Source organism: Gymnoscopelus braueri, assembly GCF_963280865.1.
Source record: "Gymnoscopelus braueri genome assembly, chromosome: 8".
NCBI lineage: Eukaryota > Metazoa > Chordata > Actinopteri > Myctophiformes > Myctophidae > Gymnoscopelus > Gymnoscopelus braueri.
The window spans coordinates 53,573,807-53,595,404 of record NC_137609.1 but is presented as its reverse complement, the minus strand read 5'-3'; the positions used below and the strand labels follow the sequence as shown (position 1 = coordinate 53,595,404).

Genomic DNA, 21,598 nt, shown 5'->3' with positions numbered 1-21,598 from the left:
ACCAGAACCAAGGACGGGTGTTCTTCATATCAGACACGCCCCCTTCCTATACAAACCCATTGTAACTTCAAACTCCATTTTAACCATGATAGATTCATCAAGAACACCCGTCCTTGGTTCTGGTGACTCATACCGCCCTCCTAATACGCGCGAGGGGGCCATGTTTTTTCGATAACTATTTTCATTTATTTTAAAGTTACAATGGGTTTGTATAGGAAGGGGGCGTGTCTGATAAAATGAATATCAAATATCTAAATACTGAATCGAGCAACTAAAAAACTTTTTGTGTGTTCACAAAAGCCTGAGTAGATGATAAAATGACCCACATTTTTTTAAAGTGAAATATTATCCCTTTAATTCTCATCGTATCACTTCTTTATGCTAATTTACCATGCATATATCTCAGTTACCTGTTCTCATGTTTTATTTCTTAGACCACAGTTGTTAAGAATGTTATGTAGATAGCATGTTGTTTAGGCAGGTGGTAGGTTCATTGTTTACCTGGTATCCTATAGTTTCAAATGTACAGATTGTAATGTGCAACATTGTTTTCTCACTCAACAGTATACAAATCAACATAGATTTTAAGTGTATACAGGGTATCTGCACGTTTATAAAGTTACAATTTAATGACTTCTATTACGTAAGAAAGAGGCAAACGTTGTACAAATAGCCGATCTACAAGTTCACAACGCCTCATTGTTGTGAGCTTGTTGTTCGGCTATTTTGTACAATATTTATCTGTAGAACCGAGTGGGGGGGTCCTCAATTGAAATGTCATTATTTTGGGAGGTCGAAGAAAAAGTTTGTGAATCCTTAGTCTAGACCAGGGCTCTTCAACGTAGCTGAGAGATGAGCCAGGGAGCCCCTCTACATTGTATAAAATTGTGTTTCAGATTAAACTTTTTTTTTTTACTTGGTCTGCTCTTTTTTCCCTCTACACCTATACCTCTTTGCCAAAAATAGCCGATCTACAAGCGCAGCACGAGGCGTTGTGAGCTTGTAGATCTGCTAGTTTTGGTTAAAGTTCTCCTCAGAAAAGGGATGCTAGGGTTCAAGTCGTTAATGTAAAAAAAAAAAAAAAAAAAAAAAAGATCCAATCACACAAACATTTGGTGGCCCCCCTGTAGTAACTCTGAGGACCCCCTGTTGAAGACCCCTGGTCTAGACATAATGCTAGGTTCATTGGTTACCTGACATTCAAGCTTGTTCTCTCTGTACTCTGCTTCTGTGACTATTTGTATTTACCTATTGTTGTCTATTGACAATGACAAGCGCTCATGACTCTGCTAAGCAGAGTATCAGGATACTCTAGATAAGACCTGGATAAAGTCTGCTAAATGCCAAAATTTTGCTCAAATTGATACATGGAAGTACACATGGGTTTATTTGTAAACTGCTCACTGCAGTCTGCACAAGCCCTGCATGCACGTTCATCCACGTCCACACAATGTAGCCTATTGAATGAATAAAGAACTTGTGTTGTAAACTTACAGTGGTGTAAAGTAAGTACATTTACTCGAGTACTGCACTTACAATGTTGAGGTATTTTTTACTTTACTGGAGTATTTCCAATTTTCAATACTTTAACTTCGACTCCACTACGTCTCTGAGGAAAATATTACTACAATTATTTGAAAACTTTAGCTACTAGTTACTTTGCAGATATAAATTATTATATTATTATAAAACATACATTTACCACTTTAGCCCTATTTTATACATAGGCTATTTGAAAATAGCCGATCTACAAGCTCACACTGTGTTGCATCGTGATGTGTTGTGAGCTTGTAGATCTGCTGTTTTGAAACATTTTAGTACTTTTACTTTTGGTACTTTAAGTATATTTTGATGCCAATACTTTTGTACTTTTCCTCAAGTAACAATTTGAACACAGGCCTTTTATACTTGTAACAGAGTATTTTTATGATGTGTTATTGCTACTTTCACTTAAAGTAATACTAGGTAACGTTTTCAACAAAACTAAAGTTAAATTGTATATCTTTTGCGAGTGGCAAAAGTTTCACAACACCCACTCCGTGAATTTCACCCCCGGAAGCCTTTTATTTATATATTTTCTATTGAACGTGTACGGGGGGGACTTTCCCGGGGAAATGACGTTCCTGGCCAACGTCATGACGTCGTGGCCGACGTCCTCAGGAACTACCGCAACGGTTTCCTGTTTGGCCAGGAACTACCACGCTATTAACAAAAAGGAACCTCACGCTGATTTTAAGATAATGTAGGATTGGAAGATCGAAAAAGAACAGAAAAAGAAAGCACAGCTCATGGTAACTAATGCTCCACTGGCTAAGAGAAACGATCCGTAGATAGTATAAAACAATTAAAAGATCTTTTTTTGAAACGCTTCCGGCTTCCGGTGAAAACGAATGGAATTCTGGGTAATCGAGGACTAGGGAAATTGTATGCAGTGACGGTAGTGACCAGCAGAGGTTGCTAAAAATCGTTAGTTGTGAATTTGCATTGTACAACTTTAAGTAAAACATTTGAGTACTTTTTCCAGCACTGGTAACTCTGAGAGTGTATGGAACCAAATGGACCCGTTGAATGAACACTGCATGTAATCCTACGGGCTGGGGGCGGAGCCTGTCAGCAGGGAGGTGTTGGGCGGGAGGAGAAGGACGAAGCCTCTACGCGTCCTCCCGGTAGGGGCTCCTCACTGACAGGTGAGTCAGTAGCAAACAACAGCAGTGACAACACAGACTGTGGGAGGAAATATTTGGCACAACGACTAGAATGTGGGAGAAAAAGGGGGTGAAATTCTAAATAAATGAAATAAGAGTTAAATGAGCACTGAAGATTTTACAGTGTAGACTGGAGTTCCAGAGATTAAAACAAAGGTATCAAATGGGGGTCTGTGGTGTAACGCATGTCAAACTGGGGGTCCTTGAAATAAAACAAAAAGGTTACATCACTGGTCTAGGGCAGTGGTAGCTTAATGTGCAACATTGTTTTCTCACGCAAACCAACATACAGTATAAGTGGATGGTTATCTGCACGTGTAATAATTTAAGGACTTTTGAGACCATTTTAATACCTGTAAAATAAAATAAATAGCCGATCTACATGCTCACAACGCCTCGCGTTGGGACACTTTAGAGCATGTAGATTGGTTATTTTCATAATATTTATCTGTGGAACCGAGTCAAACTAAATGTAATGCCTCAACTCCTACAATTCCAAGTGCTTGTCAGGGTCGGGGGTCCCCAGTTCAAATATGATTGTTTGGGGGGTCACGGCCTGAAAAGGTTGAGAACCACTGGTCTAGGTTGTAGCTACAGTATCTAACCTGTATGTGGAGCCAACTTCTCATTCCCTTCAACCAATGAACCAGCATGGAATTGGTCCCAGTTGAGATTATAAAAAATATATAATTATTATTATTTTGTTTCAGTTACTGTGTGTCCCTTTACTGACACGGTATTTACAGCATCCCAAATGTTCATGTCTTCCATGTTGTTCTTTGTATCCCTGGGAAGCCAGTACTGACACTCTGGAAAATCCCATCGACTTTAAATTCAACTTGCCGAAGTTGCTGATATAAACGGGTGGGTGAAAGTGGGTGAAGCTTCCCACCAAGAAACTACTGTTTCTTTTAAAATAAACGATGAGAGTGAAAGTACGAGCACAGATATCAACACAAACATCTACTTTATTTAAGTTTATTTAACAGTGCATGACGTTCTTCTCACAGCACTCTTTGATCATGATCTCTCCATTAGCTCGTTTTAGCAGAGACATACACATGTAAAATCAATCATGAACACATTCATACAATTTCAATTTGCTAGACAAATAAAACAACAAAGAACAGGGTTACAGGATGGATTCTGATAAAGGTAATTACCATTGCAGGGCATAAGTGAATCAACTGTAGAGTCCAGACTTATTCTGAGGATAATAATTAAAACATGTTTTAATTCTGTATATATTTATATTATATTTGGGATTTTTTTTATTACACACATTTAATTGTATTTCTTAATTTAGAGTAGCCGATTATTTGAACCCCTTTTCCTCCCCAGTAAGTGCAACATAACATTGGCATTAATTTAAGCACATAGGCACCACACATATTCCTGTGTGTGTGTGTGTTGCCACTGCTGTTATACTCTATTGGCCCACCTGACAGTGAGGAGCCCCCATCGGAAGGACACAGTAGTACCTTCGTCCTACTCCCGCTAAACATTCCGTGCTGACAGGTGCCGCCCCAGCCCGTAGGAGTATGTGCAGTGAGAAATACCACCCTCCCAGCCCAGCTCCCCTCCCCCGAACACGGGCCAACTTGTTTGAGTAGTAGATGCTCGACAAATCCGGATGCTGGATTCAAACCCATGGACTTTGCAGTAACGGGCAGGTGCTTTACCACCTTGCCAGCCGAGCACCTGAGACACACGCATTCTTAAAACACAAATGTTGAGGTAGTTATACAATTTTAACAAAGATAATAATTATTGCCTACTAAATATATCCAATACAATGTTTATGAAAGACTAACAATCAGTCACTAAGATGTAACAACATGGTATAATGATTAACACATTGACTGACAAGGACATAATATTTCGTCATCATGTTTTTTGTTGTTGTTGTGATTACGCTAGAGGGCGCTCTTTGCCAACCTATGAATGATGCCTTGACTTCCAGAGAAGGATACACCCGTAAATGACGTCATTTAAAAAAAAAATGTCACCCGGTCCACTGCAATGTTAACCGATTTATAAGATCACATTTACCTCAGATTTATTTTCCTGATCAGTCATTTTAGGTGAAAACAAGCAATATTCAACTGCCGAACGAAATAACTTCAGAACGGACGATCGCGGTTACAATGTTTTTCCTCCGGTGGAAAGAAGAGAGACTTGTCTATCCACGGAGATATTGTTTGTTTAAATCTTGGTTGAATTTATTTGTACACACACAGACCAAATTTCTTACTTAGTTTCCCTTTAACAAACCTGCTAAAAAAGTTATTATATCCTCTTCACTTTCCCTTTCGTGGGGGGACCTTTGGGGGACGGGGACGATGATGTTCTTTCATTTGTTTAATCAGTGCCTCCATCCCTTCATTTAATGTCTTCTCCATCTTAGTCACAGCTCCTTTCACAGTCCCTGCACAGAGCTTATTGTCCATAAGGACTTTAGACCAGTCAGAACATGGTGGAGAGGAGGGTGGTGATGGGAGGCTGTACATGAGGACTTGAAGGTGGTCTTGACTTCGTGAAAGCTTCTCACACTCCATGCAAGTCATCTGTAGTTCAGTGATCTCCTGTTGAAGCTCCGTGATCAACAGTTCAGCCTCCTGCTGTACTTCTTTCTGTTTCCAGTTGATCACTTCGAAGATCTCAGCCAGCCTCTTCTGAATGGAGGCCACCAGAGCAATGACGACCTCCACGCCATCGGCTGTCTCCTTCTCTGCCACTTCCTTGTTGAGTTCTGCTGAACGTCTGATATCCTGGAGCTTCTGTTCCCTCTCCTGGATCTTTTGTTCAAGCTGTGTCTTTCCCTTCCCCATCTCCTCCTTTCTATTTCCACTCTCGTCTGCCAAAGCGACAACATCGTGGCTTCTGTGGTCTGTTTGTAAGCAAAATATGCAAATGCACTTCTGCTCCTCCCTGCAAAAGAGCTCCAATATCTTGTTGTGTTTCTTGCACATCCTGCTCTCATCTTTCACCTGCACTGACTTCCTGAAGTGATCCGCCATCTCAGAGATGAAACAATTTACATGAAGCTCAGGTCTTCTGTTGAACGTCTCCTTACACATTGGACACTGGCAGAGTCCACTGGTAGTGGAGTTCCAGCAGTCTGTGATGCAGGTCTTGCAGAAGTTGTGTCCACATGAAAGAGATACGGGTTGGGTGAACACATCCAGACAGATGGAACACAGAAACTGCTCTTCAGACAGGTTACCGCTAGCTGTTGCCATGGTCTACAGAAGGAAAAAAGAACAACATATCAATAAATTGGTTCATGGTATTTCTTTCTTTGTTTGCTTGTTGTCACCATATGTTTTGTTTCCTCTAACGAGTAAGGTTACTTATTGCAGTTAAAACCGTGCCCCCTGGCGCTAAGAAGAGTGACCACGCAATGTGATGATGTCACCACTCCCCTACATAGCAGTGAGACACAGCCCCTCAGCCCCTCTTCACCCAAAGCTTGTGCATCATCTTGTGTTCCCATGACAGGAAAGAAGGAGGCATATAGGCCTCCAATTCCACAGGAACATATCCCATCATAGGATTGTTAAATGTAAAAGCCTGAATAGGCTTACAGGCCACCTTATTTTAATCATCTGTAAATGTTATGCACTCTGGGTGCACTGAAAGGGTCTGTAGATCACACTCACACTTGGCAGTTGTAGTCAAAGCCAGGAGCTGAGCTGGATTTGGCTACAACTGCCAAGTGATCTACAGCTCCTTCAAACCCATGAAAATGTAACCTGGAAAGGGCCTCCAACACCAACAGCAAGTCCCATGAGGGGGCCAGATGCTTGGTGACTGGTCAAAGGCCTTTCAAGAATGACACACAAGACTGCCCACTGAAGCGGCACTGACATCAATATGACAAGCTGAAATAGCTGCTACATAAACCAGAAATTCCTGCAGAAAGGAAACAATGCTGACAAGGAAACCATGCATGAGTCTTCACATCATCACAATACCCACTGGGATATTTGTGCCAGTTGTTTTATTTTGTTCTTCGTAGTGTAAAAAGGTTTGCAACATGCTATACTAAGTTTTTTCAAGTTGAGAGGGTAACAGGTAGTGTTAGCTCATCGGGCTAAAGGCTTGGTTGACAGAAGAATGGTCCATTCTTTGAACTGCAGAAAATTCTTCATGTTCTTAGAGAACTGTGCCAAAACAAAGCTCTCACTGCTAGCGCATCAGAAGTTAGGTTCTCGCTAATCTTCAGCACGGGACAGTGACGCTAGTCATCTACTGGATAATGGTATTTTTAACAAGCACAAGCGATAAGAGTAACATAAATGAGTTTGAGGGGCCGAGCCTCACCACTCGAGGTGACGTCAGTGTGTGGTCATGCGATAGACGCCGACCAATCAGATTCATCGACCAGCGTTTCCATTCCAAGATTCACCAAACCGGGGTTACATACATAATATTATAGCCAAGGGATAGCAATATTCTGTATTACGATAGCCTGGAGGGATGATTGTTCTAAAATGATAAATTAAAGTTGTTGGTTTGGTACTGTACAGTAAGGTATGTGGCACATACTGTTTAAGTACGGTAACGTCATGTGGTCTTTCATACATACTGTATAGGTACAGTACAGTCATATGTGGTGTCTAGTACATAATGTATAGTACAGTAATTGATGATGGGGCTGTTTCTACATTGACCTGTATGTGCAGCCAGCCACAGAGCTTGATCCACAAGAGACATTTGTTCTATTTTAGGAAACATAATAAAGAATTGCCCCATTGCCCAGCCTCTCATCATCAGTGTTGTATCATGCATCCACCTCATACACATATTTTTGAAAATTTTCTCCTAAAAAAAACAAACATCAAATAGAGTAAAATCACAAATCAATTGCGTGAACTAGGCTCTACGGAGATAGAAAATGACAATGTCCTAGGGTAACGGCTGTTAAGCTATTATTGGCTAGTCTGTGTTTGAGGGAAGGGATCTAGCAATATGTCAGTATAAATCTAATATGACATCAGCTTTGAATGGTGCGCTCATAAAAGAGTTAGCCATGCAGCCAGAAGTCCAAGACAAAATAAAATAATTCAAATCATATCAGATCAGATCAGGATTCAATGTCCAACAGGTAAAGTGCGGATGCAGTAAAAGAAGATAAAACATCAATGGCATATTGTTGCTGTCGGGCAGAAACCTATTATCTCCATATTTAAACTTTTATGTTTGAAAATGAATGCCCTACGTCGTCATACTAGCGGTGTCACACAAAAGTAGCAAAAATAGTCGATCTACAAGCTCGTAACACATCACAATGTGACACGTTGTGAGCTTGTTGATCGGCTTTTGCTGTTTTTTTTTTTCTTTTCTAATCCTGAAAAGTAACAGTTTTGGACAAATGAGTTTTTCATCCGACAGCAACGATAGTCAATGAAGGCTATCTGGGACTTTGTACTGCTATATAATTGTGCCATCACTAGTGGCATGAGGTCAAATGTGGCTCTTATTGTGTAGCAGTTAGAACATCTGTGAAATGAAGTGTTTAGACCAGGGGTCTTCAACAGGGAGTCCGGGACCCCTAGGGGGTCCTCGGAGTTACTACAGGGGGGAGTCGTCAAATCTGTGTGTGATAGGAACCTTTTTTACATTAACCACTTGAACCCTCGCATCCCCATGCTGAGGGGAACGCTAGCCGAAAATAGCAGATCTACAAGCTCACAACGCCTCGCAGCGCGCAGTGGGCTTGTAGATAGGCTATTTTTGGCAAAGAGGTTTGGTGTAGAGGGAAAAAACAGAGCAGACCAAGTCTTAAAATACACATTAACATGGATCCAACACAACTCTACACAATGACAGTGCTATGAAAAAGTTTAATCTTTTACCTTTAAATCATTAAGTGGTCTCGCCCCTCCATACCTCTCTGAGCTCCTCCACCCCTACTCTCCTGCCCGCTCCCTCAGGTCAGCTGACCAGATGCTGCTGGAGGTTCCGAGGGCGAAGCGGAAGCTTAGAGGGGACAGAGCTTTTTCGGTCGCGGCCCCCAAGCTCTGGAACGACCTTCCCCTGCAGATTAGGCAAGCCCCTTCTCTGGCCATTTTTAAATCCTCTCTTAAAACGCACTTTTATTCTTTGGCTTTTAACACATTGGGTGCCAGCATTTTTTCATAACAACTTACGTTGGGTGCCAGCATTCTCCCCATTGACTGCGCTTTGCTGTTTAAAGCTCTAGACTCCACGAGGAGCAAATCCATGTAAAAAAAAACATCCATTCATGTTGCGCGATGACCCTGGCTACAACCTGGAACGATAACATTTCACTCGCGAGTTACAATGGGGGGGGATCGCGCATCGCGCATGACCGGTTTTCCCCACCGGAAACAGATTCGGAGATATAGGTGTTTTAAAGAAGGAAATAGACAGGAAGTGGATGGCAGCCATGTTTTTGTTTTTCCGGTGATCTATCTGGCCTATCCTTCTCAAGATCACAATGGGTACTCCCAGAGCTGCTCTAGCCCCGCCCGTGTGGAGAAAAACGAAAAAAACAAAAAGACATATTTCACGGTCTGGACCGTGTTCGGCACCGGACCGCTACTCTGCGCAAACACGGTTCAGACCGTGTTTGGCACCCGATGTGTTAACATAGCATGAGACCTCTGACCCTGTGCTGCCCCCCCCCCTCAGTTTTTCTTGTTTTGTGTGTTGTCATTGTATACTGTGTTTTTAGCTACTGTTTTACTTATTACCTATGCACTGTACAGCACTTTGTGGCAGCTGTGGTTGTTTGAAATGTGCTTTATAAATAAAGTTGAGTTGAGTTGAGTTGAGTAATCTGCAACATAATGTTATACAATATGTAGTGGGGGGTCCCTGCTTCATCTCTCTCTCAGCTAGGGGGTCCTTGGCCTGAAAAAAAACATTGAAGACCCCTGGTTTAGACTAACATTAAACCATAAATATTCGCAACATATATATATATATATATATATATATTTTTTTCAATGAAATTCTAATTGCATGTGTACTTTGTCTTGTTTGTCCTGTCTTATTTATGCACTTGTCATGGAGTTTGTCTGTGACAAATAAAGGTTGAATTACATGTTGTGTAAAAGTGAGAAATACTATTAAAACAATAATTCATCAGTGTTTATTCACTGTAAATATATGTAACATACTCAACAGCATACAGTGGAGGGGGATGACATGGCTAAATCCACAGCATTTTTGCAGCCTGGTCACCAGAGAAAACATTGGTGCTGTAAGTTTTTGTGAATGTGGAACCCCCACAATGAAGGAATGAATGAATCAGGGGCGTAGCCACTGGTGGGCATAGGTAGGCCTGGGCCCACCCATTTGTTTGTTTCTGCCCACCCAAAAAAAAAAAATGGGAACAAAATTATAACTTAAATGTTTTTATTTTATTTTTTTTTATGTCATATTCAGCCATTTTGATAACAGTGTATATATAGGTTACCGAAATCCGTCACACACCCGCGAAAAAAGTATCAAAAAACGCTAATAACCGAAAATTTTCGCTTGTGCATGTGTGCATGTGTCACACCTATCGCCACACTGCTCTTGGTGCGGCCATACGCTCTGCTAGTGCCTTGCTCAGGCACACGTCACGGGGCTCAAGCCCGCTGTTGACGGTGTACCTGTCTCGAAACATTGAAATGCAACATATCAGTGTCATGCAGAAACTTTCAACAGCAACGTTTCCTCTGGTGATTGGATTGCATTTTGAGAACATGCCTTTTCACCAGCTATCTGACAGTCCCCCAATCACAGAAACTGTGTAATGTAAATATTTCCTGTCTTGTTTTAAAAAAAAAATTGATTTAATTGTATTTGTAATTATACATGGAAAAACTAGTACGTTTTCTCACATGCGCAGTTCTTACCTTATTAACTTCCAACAAGCGGTGCCGTATAAGAAATGATTCTGGTCTCTAGGCTTTGTCCTCCTGCGTCAACATGCACTGACAAGTGAGTCACGAAGACTGTAATCATTGACTTACTGTACGGAATGACTCTGGCCAAAAGTCAATTTACATTTTTATCAGAGAGCTGTAAAGTGTCTGATTTCAGTCCAATCAACACATTGTATTTATATATTGCCAAATAAAAGCCAGTTTCAAGGTCAAGAGACTGAAAAAAAAGGTTGTGACATTGGACTCTCGAATTGGAAGCATTGAGTTTGGCAAGTTGGTCGTCTGCAAATTGTCTCCCATATTAGTCCGGCAGCCTCTGAGGTGGGGTGGGAAGTTGGGTCTATAGTTGGTCCAAAATATTGGACCAACTAGTATATCCAAAATATTGTCTATACATACAATCATGAAACCACCTGCTGACCAGCTGTCAGCATTGAGGTTTTCTTTTTTATAGGGGGGTATAGGTGACCATACCAACAATAGAATGAAATGTGATCTATAGGCCTAGTGTATGATAGTCAACCTTGTTGCTAAGAGTTGAGTGTTGAGCATTTAGCATAATTAGCGTAATTAACCATTTATTGGCCAACATGTCCAACATGTCAGAGTGGGGTAAATGTTTTTCTAAAGGTGGTTTTAGGTCATTCAATGCCTTAATAACAAATTGCCAACTGCTGGCCTTCTTTGTTTTGTACCACCTTTTGGTCAGGCGGTAAAGGCACGTCCTAAAAAGCTTTGAAACCGGTTGCCTTCGCTGGCTGTAAGCCCCTACAATGAACTTAAATGTATCCATTAGCGAGACTACATTGTATGCACATCAAACAATAATGGTTTATAATGATTATTTAATTGATCACCTCAAAAGCCCAATCTGTGCCCATATGTGCCCAAGAGTTCAAAAGTTTTAATCCCTATATAGTGGATACATTTGGATGTTGGGTAGCTCAAAAAAGAGGTTGGAATCACTTTGATATCAGATCAGGAAATCAAATCCGAGCTTTAATCTGGATCAAATCTTCAAAACAGGTAATATAAATGTGATTAATCAAGCTATCTTCAACAAAATAAGCACACAGCCATCATCTGTGATCAACCTTCAAAAGTTGGACAAAAATGTGGACAATACAATATCTCCCATTGCACAAGCATTAAAACGGTATGCATTTCAGAGAAATATTGTGCGTTTACTCCACAACACTTATTAGAAAACTAGTTACTTTGTAGCTTTTTCATTATTGTCACAAACAATACATTAACCACTTCAGCCTTATATACGTAGCTATTTGAAAATAGCCGATCTACAAGCTCACATCGCGACGCGTTGTGAGCTTGTAGATCGGCTATTTTCAAAAATATTGTTGTACATTTGTTATACATTGTTATACATTTGGAAAAATATTTGGTGAGTTGGGACATTGTGCATAATGACTACTTTCACTTCATAGATTGAGGGCATAGACACACCTATTGACTTGCTTCCACCATATAATGTAGCCTTACTTCTGCATACACACAGACACATATACACACACCCACATACCCACACATTCAACTTCACACTTGGTACCTGTTGTTTGCCGTGTCTTATGTTTGATTACTAGGTTTAACTTACTACTTGTTTATTATTTTAGGTGAGAACCGTGTATAAGCCATGTATATGGGTTGCCTTTCTCACCTGCACTTATTACAGCGTCTTTTAATGATTGTTAACTGTTCTACTGTTTTTATTCTGTGTGTGAATAAATAAAACAAAACAAAAACTTTGTGTAGGCTACTTTAAAGGTAGGGTAAGTGATATTTTTTGGTTAAAACAAAAAGTTTTGTATTGAAAGGTTAAAGCACAATATTCTGATAGTAATTATAGAGTGTTTGTTCAGTAACAGGAGTCTCCATGTCTCTTCAGCTCTTTAATAAACAGAAAATACATTTTCAGGTAGGTGACACAATTTCAGCCAATTAGGAGAGAGTACCCATTTATCAGCTTTATTTTTTATAGCGTTCCAGTTCCAATTTGTTCAGCTCATTTCTCTGTGTCACCACTTCCAATTTCACTTGTTTAGCCTGACTGAGTTCTCTATCCTGATTGGATAAAATTGGTATCCTGACCTGAAAATGCATTTTCTGTTCATTGAAGAGCTGGCGAGACATGGAAACTACTGTTACTGAACAAACACTCTATAGCAATGAGTACTATCAGAATATAGAGCTATTTAACGCTTATTTTGACCGAAGAAAATCACTTTCCCTACCTTTAACTATAAAGCCATGCTTTCATAATGTTGTACTCAAGTACATTTTTGACACCGGACTTACGTAACAGAGTATTTCTGCCTTGCAGTATTGATACTTGTACTGCAAGTGCATACTACTGCCTCCCACCCACCGTGGCCCCTGTGTTGCCGAGCCTGCTCCCATTCTGTTCCTGTGTCACGCCACGATTGCAGGTTACTGCTGTGTGAAATGCAGCCTGGAGTCCAGCTGAGAGCTAAGAGTGTTTCTGCTGCTACCTTCACTGCCTCTAATGAGACGCTATACGCTCCCTGACAGCTCCGCGCACTGCTGGAACATTTATCTATACACTGACACACACACACACACACACACACACACACACACACACACACACACACACACACACACACACACACACACACACACACACACACACACACACACACATGCACGCACACGCACACACACACAAGCACACACACACACACACACACACACATGCACAGTGGTGTAAAGTAACATTTACTCAAGTACTGTACTTAAGTACAATTTTTTGTTATTTTTACTTTACTGGACTAATTCCAATTTTCTGTACTTTTACTTCTACTCCACTATCTCCATCTCAGAGGAGAATTATTGTACCTTTTACTCCACTACAATTATTTGAAGACTTTAGTTACTAGTTACTTTGCAGATATAAATTATTATATCATTTAAAAAAATGCATTAACCACTTTAGCCCTATTTTATTTGAAAATAGACGATCTACAAGCTCAGAGCTTGTAGATCTCCTATTTTCAAACATTTACCACTTTTACTTTTGGTACTTTTTGATGCCAATACTTTTGTACTTTTACTCAAGTAACATTTTGAACACAGGCCTTTTTACTTGTAACAGAGTAGTTTTATATCGTGGTATTGCTACTTCTACTTAAGTAAAAAATCAGAGTACTTTTTCAACCGCTGCACACATGCACGCACGCACACACACAGGGAGACAGGCAGGCAGGGACGGGCGCATGCACGCACACACACACACAGGCAAACTGTATTTCCGCACAGAAAGCACACGCTCCATGCACGTTCTTTATCTCTGAACGCACATAGGCATGCAGCCATGCACTCACACATAACAGGCGCGCACGTCGCACGCACAGTTCTCTGCAGGCTGTCCAACCTGATTCGTGATCGTGAAGACAGAAGCCAAACTACAGTGAAACGTTGGACAGTGAAACTCGGCTTTGAGAAACACGGTGTCTAATCTGTCAAACACTGATAGACCCAACATGCCACTGTGTCCATACACACTTTTACTCTGCAGAGAGGACTGTATCGTGGACAACATTTAAATGCTCCATTATGTATGTATGACATTTTATTTGTATTTTGTCCATTGCATTAGAGGAGCACTTGACCCATTTTCAACCTTATCTTCATATAATTGGTCCTCACTAACGCTCATTATAAGATGGCACTATTTATGTCTACTCACTCTGTGTCTCATTGGTGGGATGTGGACAGTTCAGAGACCTGTCTACCAGTGACATCATTTGGATTACAAGCTAATACAAAACTACAGCCTCACCTGCCTGGAAAGTTAGCATGCTGCAATAAAAGCTTGTTAATTGTTAAAGGGATATTTCACTTTCAAAAAAACTTTGGGTAATTTTATCATCTAATCAGGCTTTAGTGAGCCCCCCAGACCGTTTTTAAGTTGCTTGATTCAGTATTTAGATATTTGATATTAATTTGATCAGACACGCCCCCATACAAACCCATTATAACTTCAAATTTTAGAAAAAAGTTAGATTCATCAGAAACACCCGTCCTTGGTTCTGGTGACTCACCCTGCCCTCCTAATATGCGAGGGGGGCGTGTTTTTTCGATAACTTTTTTCATTGATTTGTAATATTTTTTTTGGGAAAATGAAAAAAAAATAATTACAATAAAAAAATATTAAATATTAATTAAAAACGTTATCGAAAAAACACGGCCCCCTCACGTATTAGGAGGGCAGGATGAGTCACCAGAACCAAGGACGGGTGTTTTTGATGAATCTAACATGTTAAAAATGGAGTTTGAAGTTATAATGGGTTTGTATAGGAAGGGGGCGTGTCTGATAAAATGAATATCAAATATCTAAATACTGAATCAAGCAACTTAAAAACGGTCTGGGGGGCTCACAGAAGCCTGAGTAGATGATAAAATGACCCAAAGTTTTTTTGAAAGTGAAATATCCCTTTAATTGCATTAATAAAAAAATGAAACCTGCCTACCTTATCTAATTATTTATGTTTGTTTGTTTGTTTGTTTATTTGTTTGTTTGTTTAGTCATTAAACATTAAGTGTTTTGTGGCTGTATTGCAGCAGTGTTCTACTCTATATTGTTCAGTTTGTTGACATGATTTAGTAGAATTAAGTTGTATTTCACCCTTCATACATATACATATAGATATCACATACATTAGACATGAATACAGTTTGAGATACGTGTTTATAATGATTTATTTGATGTTAAGTGTTATTTACTGATATCTAAACAGCAGCAGTGTGAGCCGTATCGTATAAAACAATACCTTATGGACAGTGGGTGGGCCGTGACGGTAATGCTAGTGGGCCCCCAAACAATTGCCCCCCAAAAAACAGAGATTTTAATGATAAGATAACATTGTATAAAATAAAATGGAAAAAAAAATGTGGTTGTTTTTCTTTAAACCTTGACTCATTGTGACACAGATAAATAGGAACTTTAAGTACTTACAAAGTATACTACGTTAGTTCCAATAGATTGATTGATCATTAAACTAAATCATGAAAAATGCACACAGCCCACCCATCTGAGAGTTTCAGTGGGCTCTGATCCAGAAAAGATTGAGATCCACTGATCAATTACCTCATGAGCAAACCTAAACTGTCACCTTTTTTTTTTTGTCATTCTTTGTCCCTCATCTGTCCAGACATCTGTCCTTCCACCAAGAGCTGTAACCACGAGCTAACCCACTCCCTGACCCCTGCGTGTCCGTCACAGAAACCCCGTAGCTCCTCCAGCAGAGCCTCTTCCATGTACATGTGCACCAACACCTTCCCCGTCAGCCAGCCCTGGCACCTCGCCCTCTCCAACATGCTCACTAGCGCCCTCTTCGCCAGCTCGGGGTCGGTCCCGAACAGGTCGACGCTCGACCGCAGGGCCCCTCCCTCGAACGGGACCGGGTACGGCCGAGTGGACACGCCCAGAAAGGCGGGCGCCTCCGGTTTGTCGGCGAACCAGTCGAGGTCCCTCCTGCCGAGGATCCCCAGGTTGCCTTCCATTGGCCGAAGCGGCTGCCAGTCTTGGATGACGGCCCCGCCCGGGAGGCGGGTCCGGGAGGGGAGCTCGGGGTCCAGCAGAACCTTTCTGAGCTGCTCCGTTTCCAGGGGGACCATTGTGGGGACGGACGGCCCTGAAGCAGTGAGTTTGCTTTTCAGGTGTGAGACGAAGCTTTGGTAACTCTCTGCCTCGCCGACGAGCGACAGCACGGCCTGAGAGAGAGAGAGAGAGAGAGAGAGAGAGAGAGAGAGAGAGAGAGAGAGAGAGAGAGAGAGAGAGAGAGAGTGAGAGAGAGAGAGAGAGAGAGAGAGAGAGAGAGAAGATGATGATGATGATGATGATGATGATGATGATGATGATGATGATGATGATGGGACAAATAGTTGAACCATAGAAGAGCTTACTTTTGACCCCTTCACACAGCACTTGCCTGTCGCCTGCCGCTTGTCTAACAGAACTGCGGCCTGTTGCACCAGCGGTGTGCAAGTTCTTTCTTAAGTAAAGGGCCGTTCACACTGAGCACTATAACTGTAACTATAACAATTATAGTTTTAAAAATCGTCAAAAAAAAGTCAAGTGGCTGGCAGAGTTCACACCAACAATGGAAAACATACAATGATGCACGATATAGTTATAGCTATAGTTATAGTGCACACTAAATGGTGTCCACACTAAATGGTATGTTGGAAGTAGTAATTAGCATTCATATTTTTGTATTCGCATTAGGAATAACTAGATCTCCTACCTATACACTGATGACGGCCTAATAAGTCAACAAGCTGCATGCATGCACACATGCACATTTGTATTATTGACATAAAAAAAGAAACGTTAGCCTTTAAAGCCTGACTCATACTTAAAGCTGGTGTCGTACACCAAAAATAGATGATCTACAAGCTCAAAACGCAACCCATTTTAAGCTTGTAGATCAGCTATTTTTTTGGTATGTGACACCAGTGTGCAACTTCATATAAATCGCACGCACGCACGCACACACGCACTCATGCACGCACGCACGCACGCACGCACGCACGCACACACACACACACACACACACACACACACACACACACACACACACACACACACACACACACACACACACACACACACAGTCACACACACAGTCACACACACTAACCCGGCGTGCCAGCACGGAGAACTTGGCCAGTTTGTTGGGTCCAGGGTCGTCGTTCCTGGTCAGCCGTTTGACCTTGACGCTCGGATGGAGCTGGCAGATGTAACCGTCAACAAACCTGACAGGACAACAACGCACACCGCAGTCACAGGGCTGTACAACAAAGCTGACAGGACAACAACGCACACCGCAGTCACAGGGCTGTACAACAAAGCTGACAGGACAACAACGCACACCGCAGTCACAGGGCTGTACAACAAAGCTGACAGGACAACAACGCACACCGCAGTCACAGGACTGTACAACAAACCTGACAGGACAACAACGCACACCGCAGTCACAGGGCTGTACAACAAAGCTGACAGGACAACAACGCACACCGCAGTCACAGGGCTGTACAACAAAGCTGTACTCTGTGCCCGTATTGACATGCCCCCAAACGGTCTGTAATGATAAGCCCCCTCTATTTAGCAATGAAATGATGATAAAATGAATATTTGTGAGTTGTGAGCTTGTAGATCTGCTATTTTCAAATACAATCTTGCGGGGAAATTATGATAAGCAGATCTGGCAACCCTGCGCAGGGGTTAAAGGTTAATTTTGGACCACGGTTTTCGTACCTTTTCTATGATGTTATGATATCCTAGAATGAATGGTACAGTAGAAACATTTCATAACTCCATCCCGGGTCCCGCCAATAGGCCTTGCACTAGATCGCATATTTAGATTCTGGTGGGGCGCATTCAAGAAAAAGCTATCAAAATACGCGATCTAGCGCAAGGCCTATTGGCGCGCGTTTTTAGCCGGGATGGAGTTATGAAGTTTTTTCTACTGTGCCATGATATCATAACATCATATTAAAAAATCCCAAAATCCCCCTTTACTGTGCTCAATATCAGTGCCCCCCCCCCCTTGTTAAATAATGCACACAAGGAAATAACCTGAGTTGTTATTTATGCATTATTTTGATATTTACATTTTAACATTGTCAGTGTCTGTGGTAAAGTCAAATGTCTTGGACCTTTTTTTTTTGCTCCCCTCTAAAGTACAGAACGACCATCTAAACTGTCAGAAGTATATGTACATACTGTAAATATGTATGTGTCAAAGTCCTACTAATATTTAACGGGTGCAAAAAATGCACCATGTACCTCTTAACTACAGTATGCTGACTTAATGCATGTATAGTGCATATAACGTCCAAAACCCACTGCTGTTATACAAGTGTCCTGACTTCATGTAAACAAGGGTCAAAGTTCTAATATTAACCCATTAAGACCTGAGGCCGATTCTGACCCCCACATGTATATATATTTGGCCGTGGACCCCCATCTGAAAATGTGTTGTGTTATAATAATTATAAAATTATATTAAGCACTTTAGCCCTATTTTATACATACGTGTTGTGAGCTTGTAGATCTGCTATTTTCAAAAATGTTGTTACTTTTACTTTTGGTACTTTATGTACATTTTGATGCCAATACTTTTGTACTTTTACTCAAGTGACATTTTGAACACAGGCACTTTACTTGTAATAGAGTATTTGTATATTGTGGTATTGCAACTTCTACTTAAGTAAAATATCTGAGTACTTTTTTTCCACCACTGGATGCTGGTTAAATCCTCTGTCTGTCTGTCTGTCTGTCTGTCTGTCTGTCTGTCTGTCTGTCTGTCTGTCTGTCTGTCTGTCTGCCTGCCTGCCTGCCTGCCTGCCTGCCTGCCTGCCTGCCTGCCTGCGTGCGTGCGTGTGTGTGTTGACCTCTGTATGACCCCAGCCAGTCCCGTGCCTCTCTGAGTGGGACACACTCTGAGCCCCTCCACCACCACAGTGGAGCCCTCATCCACCACTAAGAATGACTCCAGCGCCATCTGCAGGCAGGGTGAGGGATAGAGGGGATAGGACAAGGAGGGAGAAGGTGATACATACAATGTTCATTTTAAGGTAGTGTAAGTGATTATGTTTTGGTAAAATAATAATAATAATAATAATAATAATAATAATAATAATAATAATAATAATAATAATAATAATAATAATAGTAATAATAATACATGTTAATACAATAATACAAAAAGCTAAAGCACCATATTGTGCACTATAATATAATTATGCAAATATAACAGTAAAGGTGGGGTGATATTATTATCATGTTAAAATAAGTGTTAAATAGATCTATATTGTGATAGTAATCATTGATATAGCGTTTGTTCAGTACACTATATTCTGATAGTGATTATTGCCAGAGTGATTGTTCAGTAACAGACAGTCTCCCTGTCTCATTTTCAGGTTTGGGTGCCAATTTCATCCAGTTAGGAGAGAGAGCCCCACGCGTGTAATTTATCAGCTTCAATTTCATAGTGTTGGAAAAAGTACTCAAATTCTTTACTTAAGAAAAAGTACCAATACTGCAATATAAAAATACTCTGTTACAAGTAAAAGTCCGGAATAAAAAGATTACCTCAGTAAAAGTACAAAAGTATTGGCATCAAAATGTACTTAAAGTACCAAAAGTAAAAGTACTAAATATTTGAAAATAGCAGATCTACAAGCTCACAACGCGTCGCGATGCGGCGCCTTGTGAGCTTGTAGATCGGCTATTTTCAAATAGCGTAGGTATAAAATAGGGCTAAAGTGGTTAATGTATGTTTCATTATATCATAGTTTATATCTGAAAAGTAACTAGTAACTAAAGTTTTCAAGTATATGTAGTGGAGTAAAAGTTCAATATTTGCCTCTGAGATTTAGTGGAGTAGAAGTAAAAGTATTGGAAATTGGAAATACTCAAATAAAGTACAAATACCTCAAAATTGTACTTAAGTACAGTAGTTAAGTAAATGTACTTAGTTAATTTCCACCACTGGTTACAGTGTTGCCTGTGCACCCCCCCGACCTGAAAATGCATTTTCTGTTTACTAAATAGCAGGAGATACGGGGAGACACCTGATGCTGACATGGTTGCTATCACAATATAGAGCTACTTAACACTTCATTTAATCCTTCAACTCTCAGCGGTAGAAACCTCTACTCAGACAGCGTACAAGGACCTGTAGGCCTAAGGGCACCATTTGGTTGCATTTGCACACTGTCAGATGCACATTTACGGTGTACATGTGTGCGTACGTTTGTGTTACAGCGTCCGCGCTCGCTCGTGTGTGTTTGTGTGCGTGTGTATTACTACTACTACTCGTGAGGACCAAATGGCCCCACAAGTATAGTAGAATTTCAGTAATAGACATTGTGAAACAAGAATGTGTGCATACGTTTGTGTTACAGCGTCCGCGCTCGCTCGTGTGTGTTTGTGTGCGTGTGTATTACTACTGCTACTCGTGAGGACCAAATGGCCCCACAAGTATAGTAGAATTTCAGTAATAGACATTGTGAAACAAGAAAACAAATATTGTTTTATGTTTGAAATATGGCCGATTTAAACTTAGTTGCGCGCTGGTGTTGTGCACCGGAAAAATGCTCACAACGCGACACGTTGTGAGCTTTGTAGATCTGCAATTTGTTCGGCTTTAGGCTTACGGTAAAACAAATTGCAAAACATATTAGAAATAAAATGGCATTCATAAAATTGCTGTCCTAAAATGTTATGTTGATGTCCTGACAAGTATAGTAATACAAACGTGTGTGTGTGTGCGTGTGTGTGTGTGTGTGTGTGTGTGTGTGTGTGTGTGTGTGTGTGTGTGTGTGTGTGCGTGTGTGTGTGAGTGTACATACCAGTTTAGCGTCCCTGCGTGCCACTACCACCACCCTGCCCGTCTCCTCCATCCAGATGTGGTAGCGATGCGGCAGGTAGTCGTTGCCCACGTAGATGTCATCAGAAATGGACATGACGTCATCGTAGTCATCAGGCCGCGCCAGCCAGAACGTCAGCCCCTCCCTCTCACCCAGGCAGCGTGTCACCATAGCAACTACTCTGTATATGATGGACCGCTCCTAGAAAGTAGAAATGAGTTAGTCCTAATCTCAACCTTTTTAAACCGTTAATAGCAGATATATAAGCTCATGTCGCGTCACTTCGTGCCGCACTATGAGCTTGTAGATCGGCTATGTTTAAAATGTACATTTTTAACTTAAATATTAGCTTCTGGGGGTCCCTGGAACAACATATTTTGAGATGGGGGTCCACGGCCAAATACATATAATGTTGGGGGTCCTTGACATGAAAAAAAGTTTGAGCATCACTGATATAGAAACATACGTTTTTTCAGAAAACTGTTAGGATTTAGAAGACAGGTCTCAGGTCTTAATGGGTTAAACAGCATGGAGGCACAGTAAAACACTTTGGCTACAAGGATAAGCGTT

At 41.0% G+C, this 21,598-nt stretch overlaps 1 protein-coding gene across 1 annotated transcript; it reads right to left on the bottom strand.

Annotated features, from left to right (window-relative positions):
• Positions 1-15,775: 15,775 nt before the first annotated feature.
• Positions 15,776-21,199, bottom strand: LOC308090932 (histidine N-acetyltransferase-like; the record flags this gene model as incomplete). The annotated part of the gene is made up of 4 exons (XM_080436205.1): positions 15,776-16,363; positions 17,293-17,407; positions 19,049-19,158; positions 21,011-21,199. The coding sequence occupies 4 exons, from the start codon at positions 21,197-21,199 to the stop codon at positions 15,776-15,778; spliced, it is 1,002 nt and encodes a 333-aa protein (XP_080292331.1).
• Between the last annotated feature and the right edge of the window lie 399 nt (positions 21,200-21,598).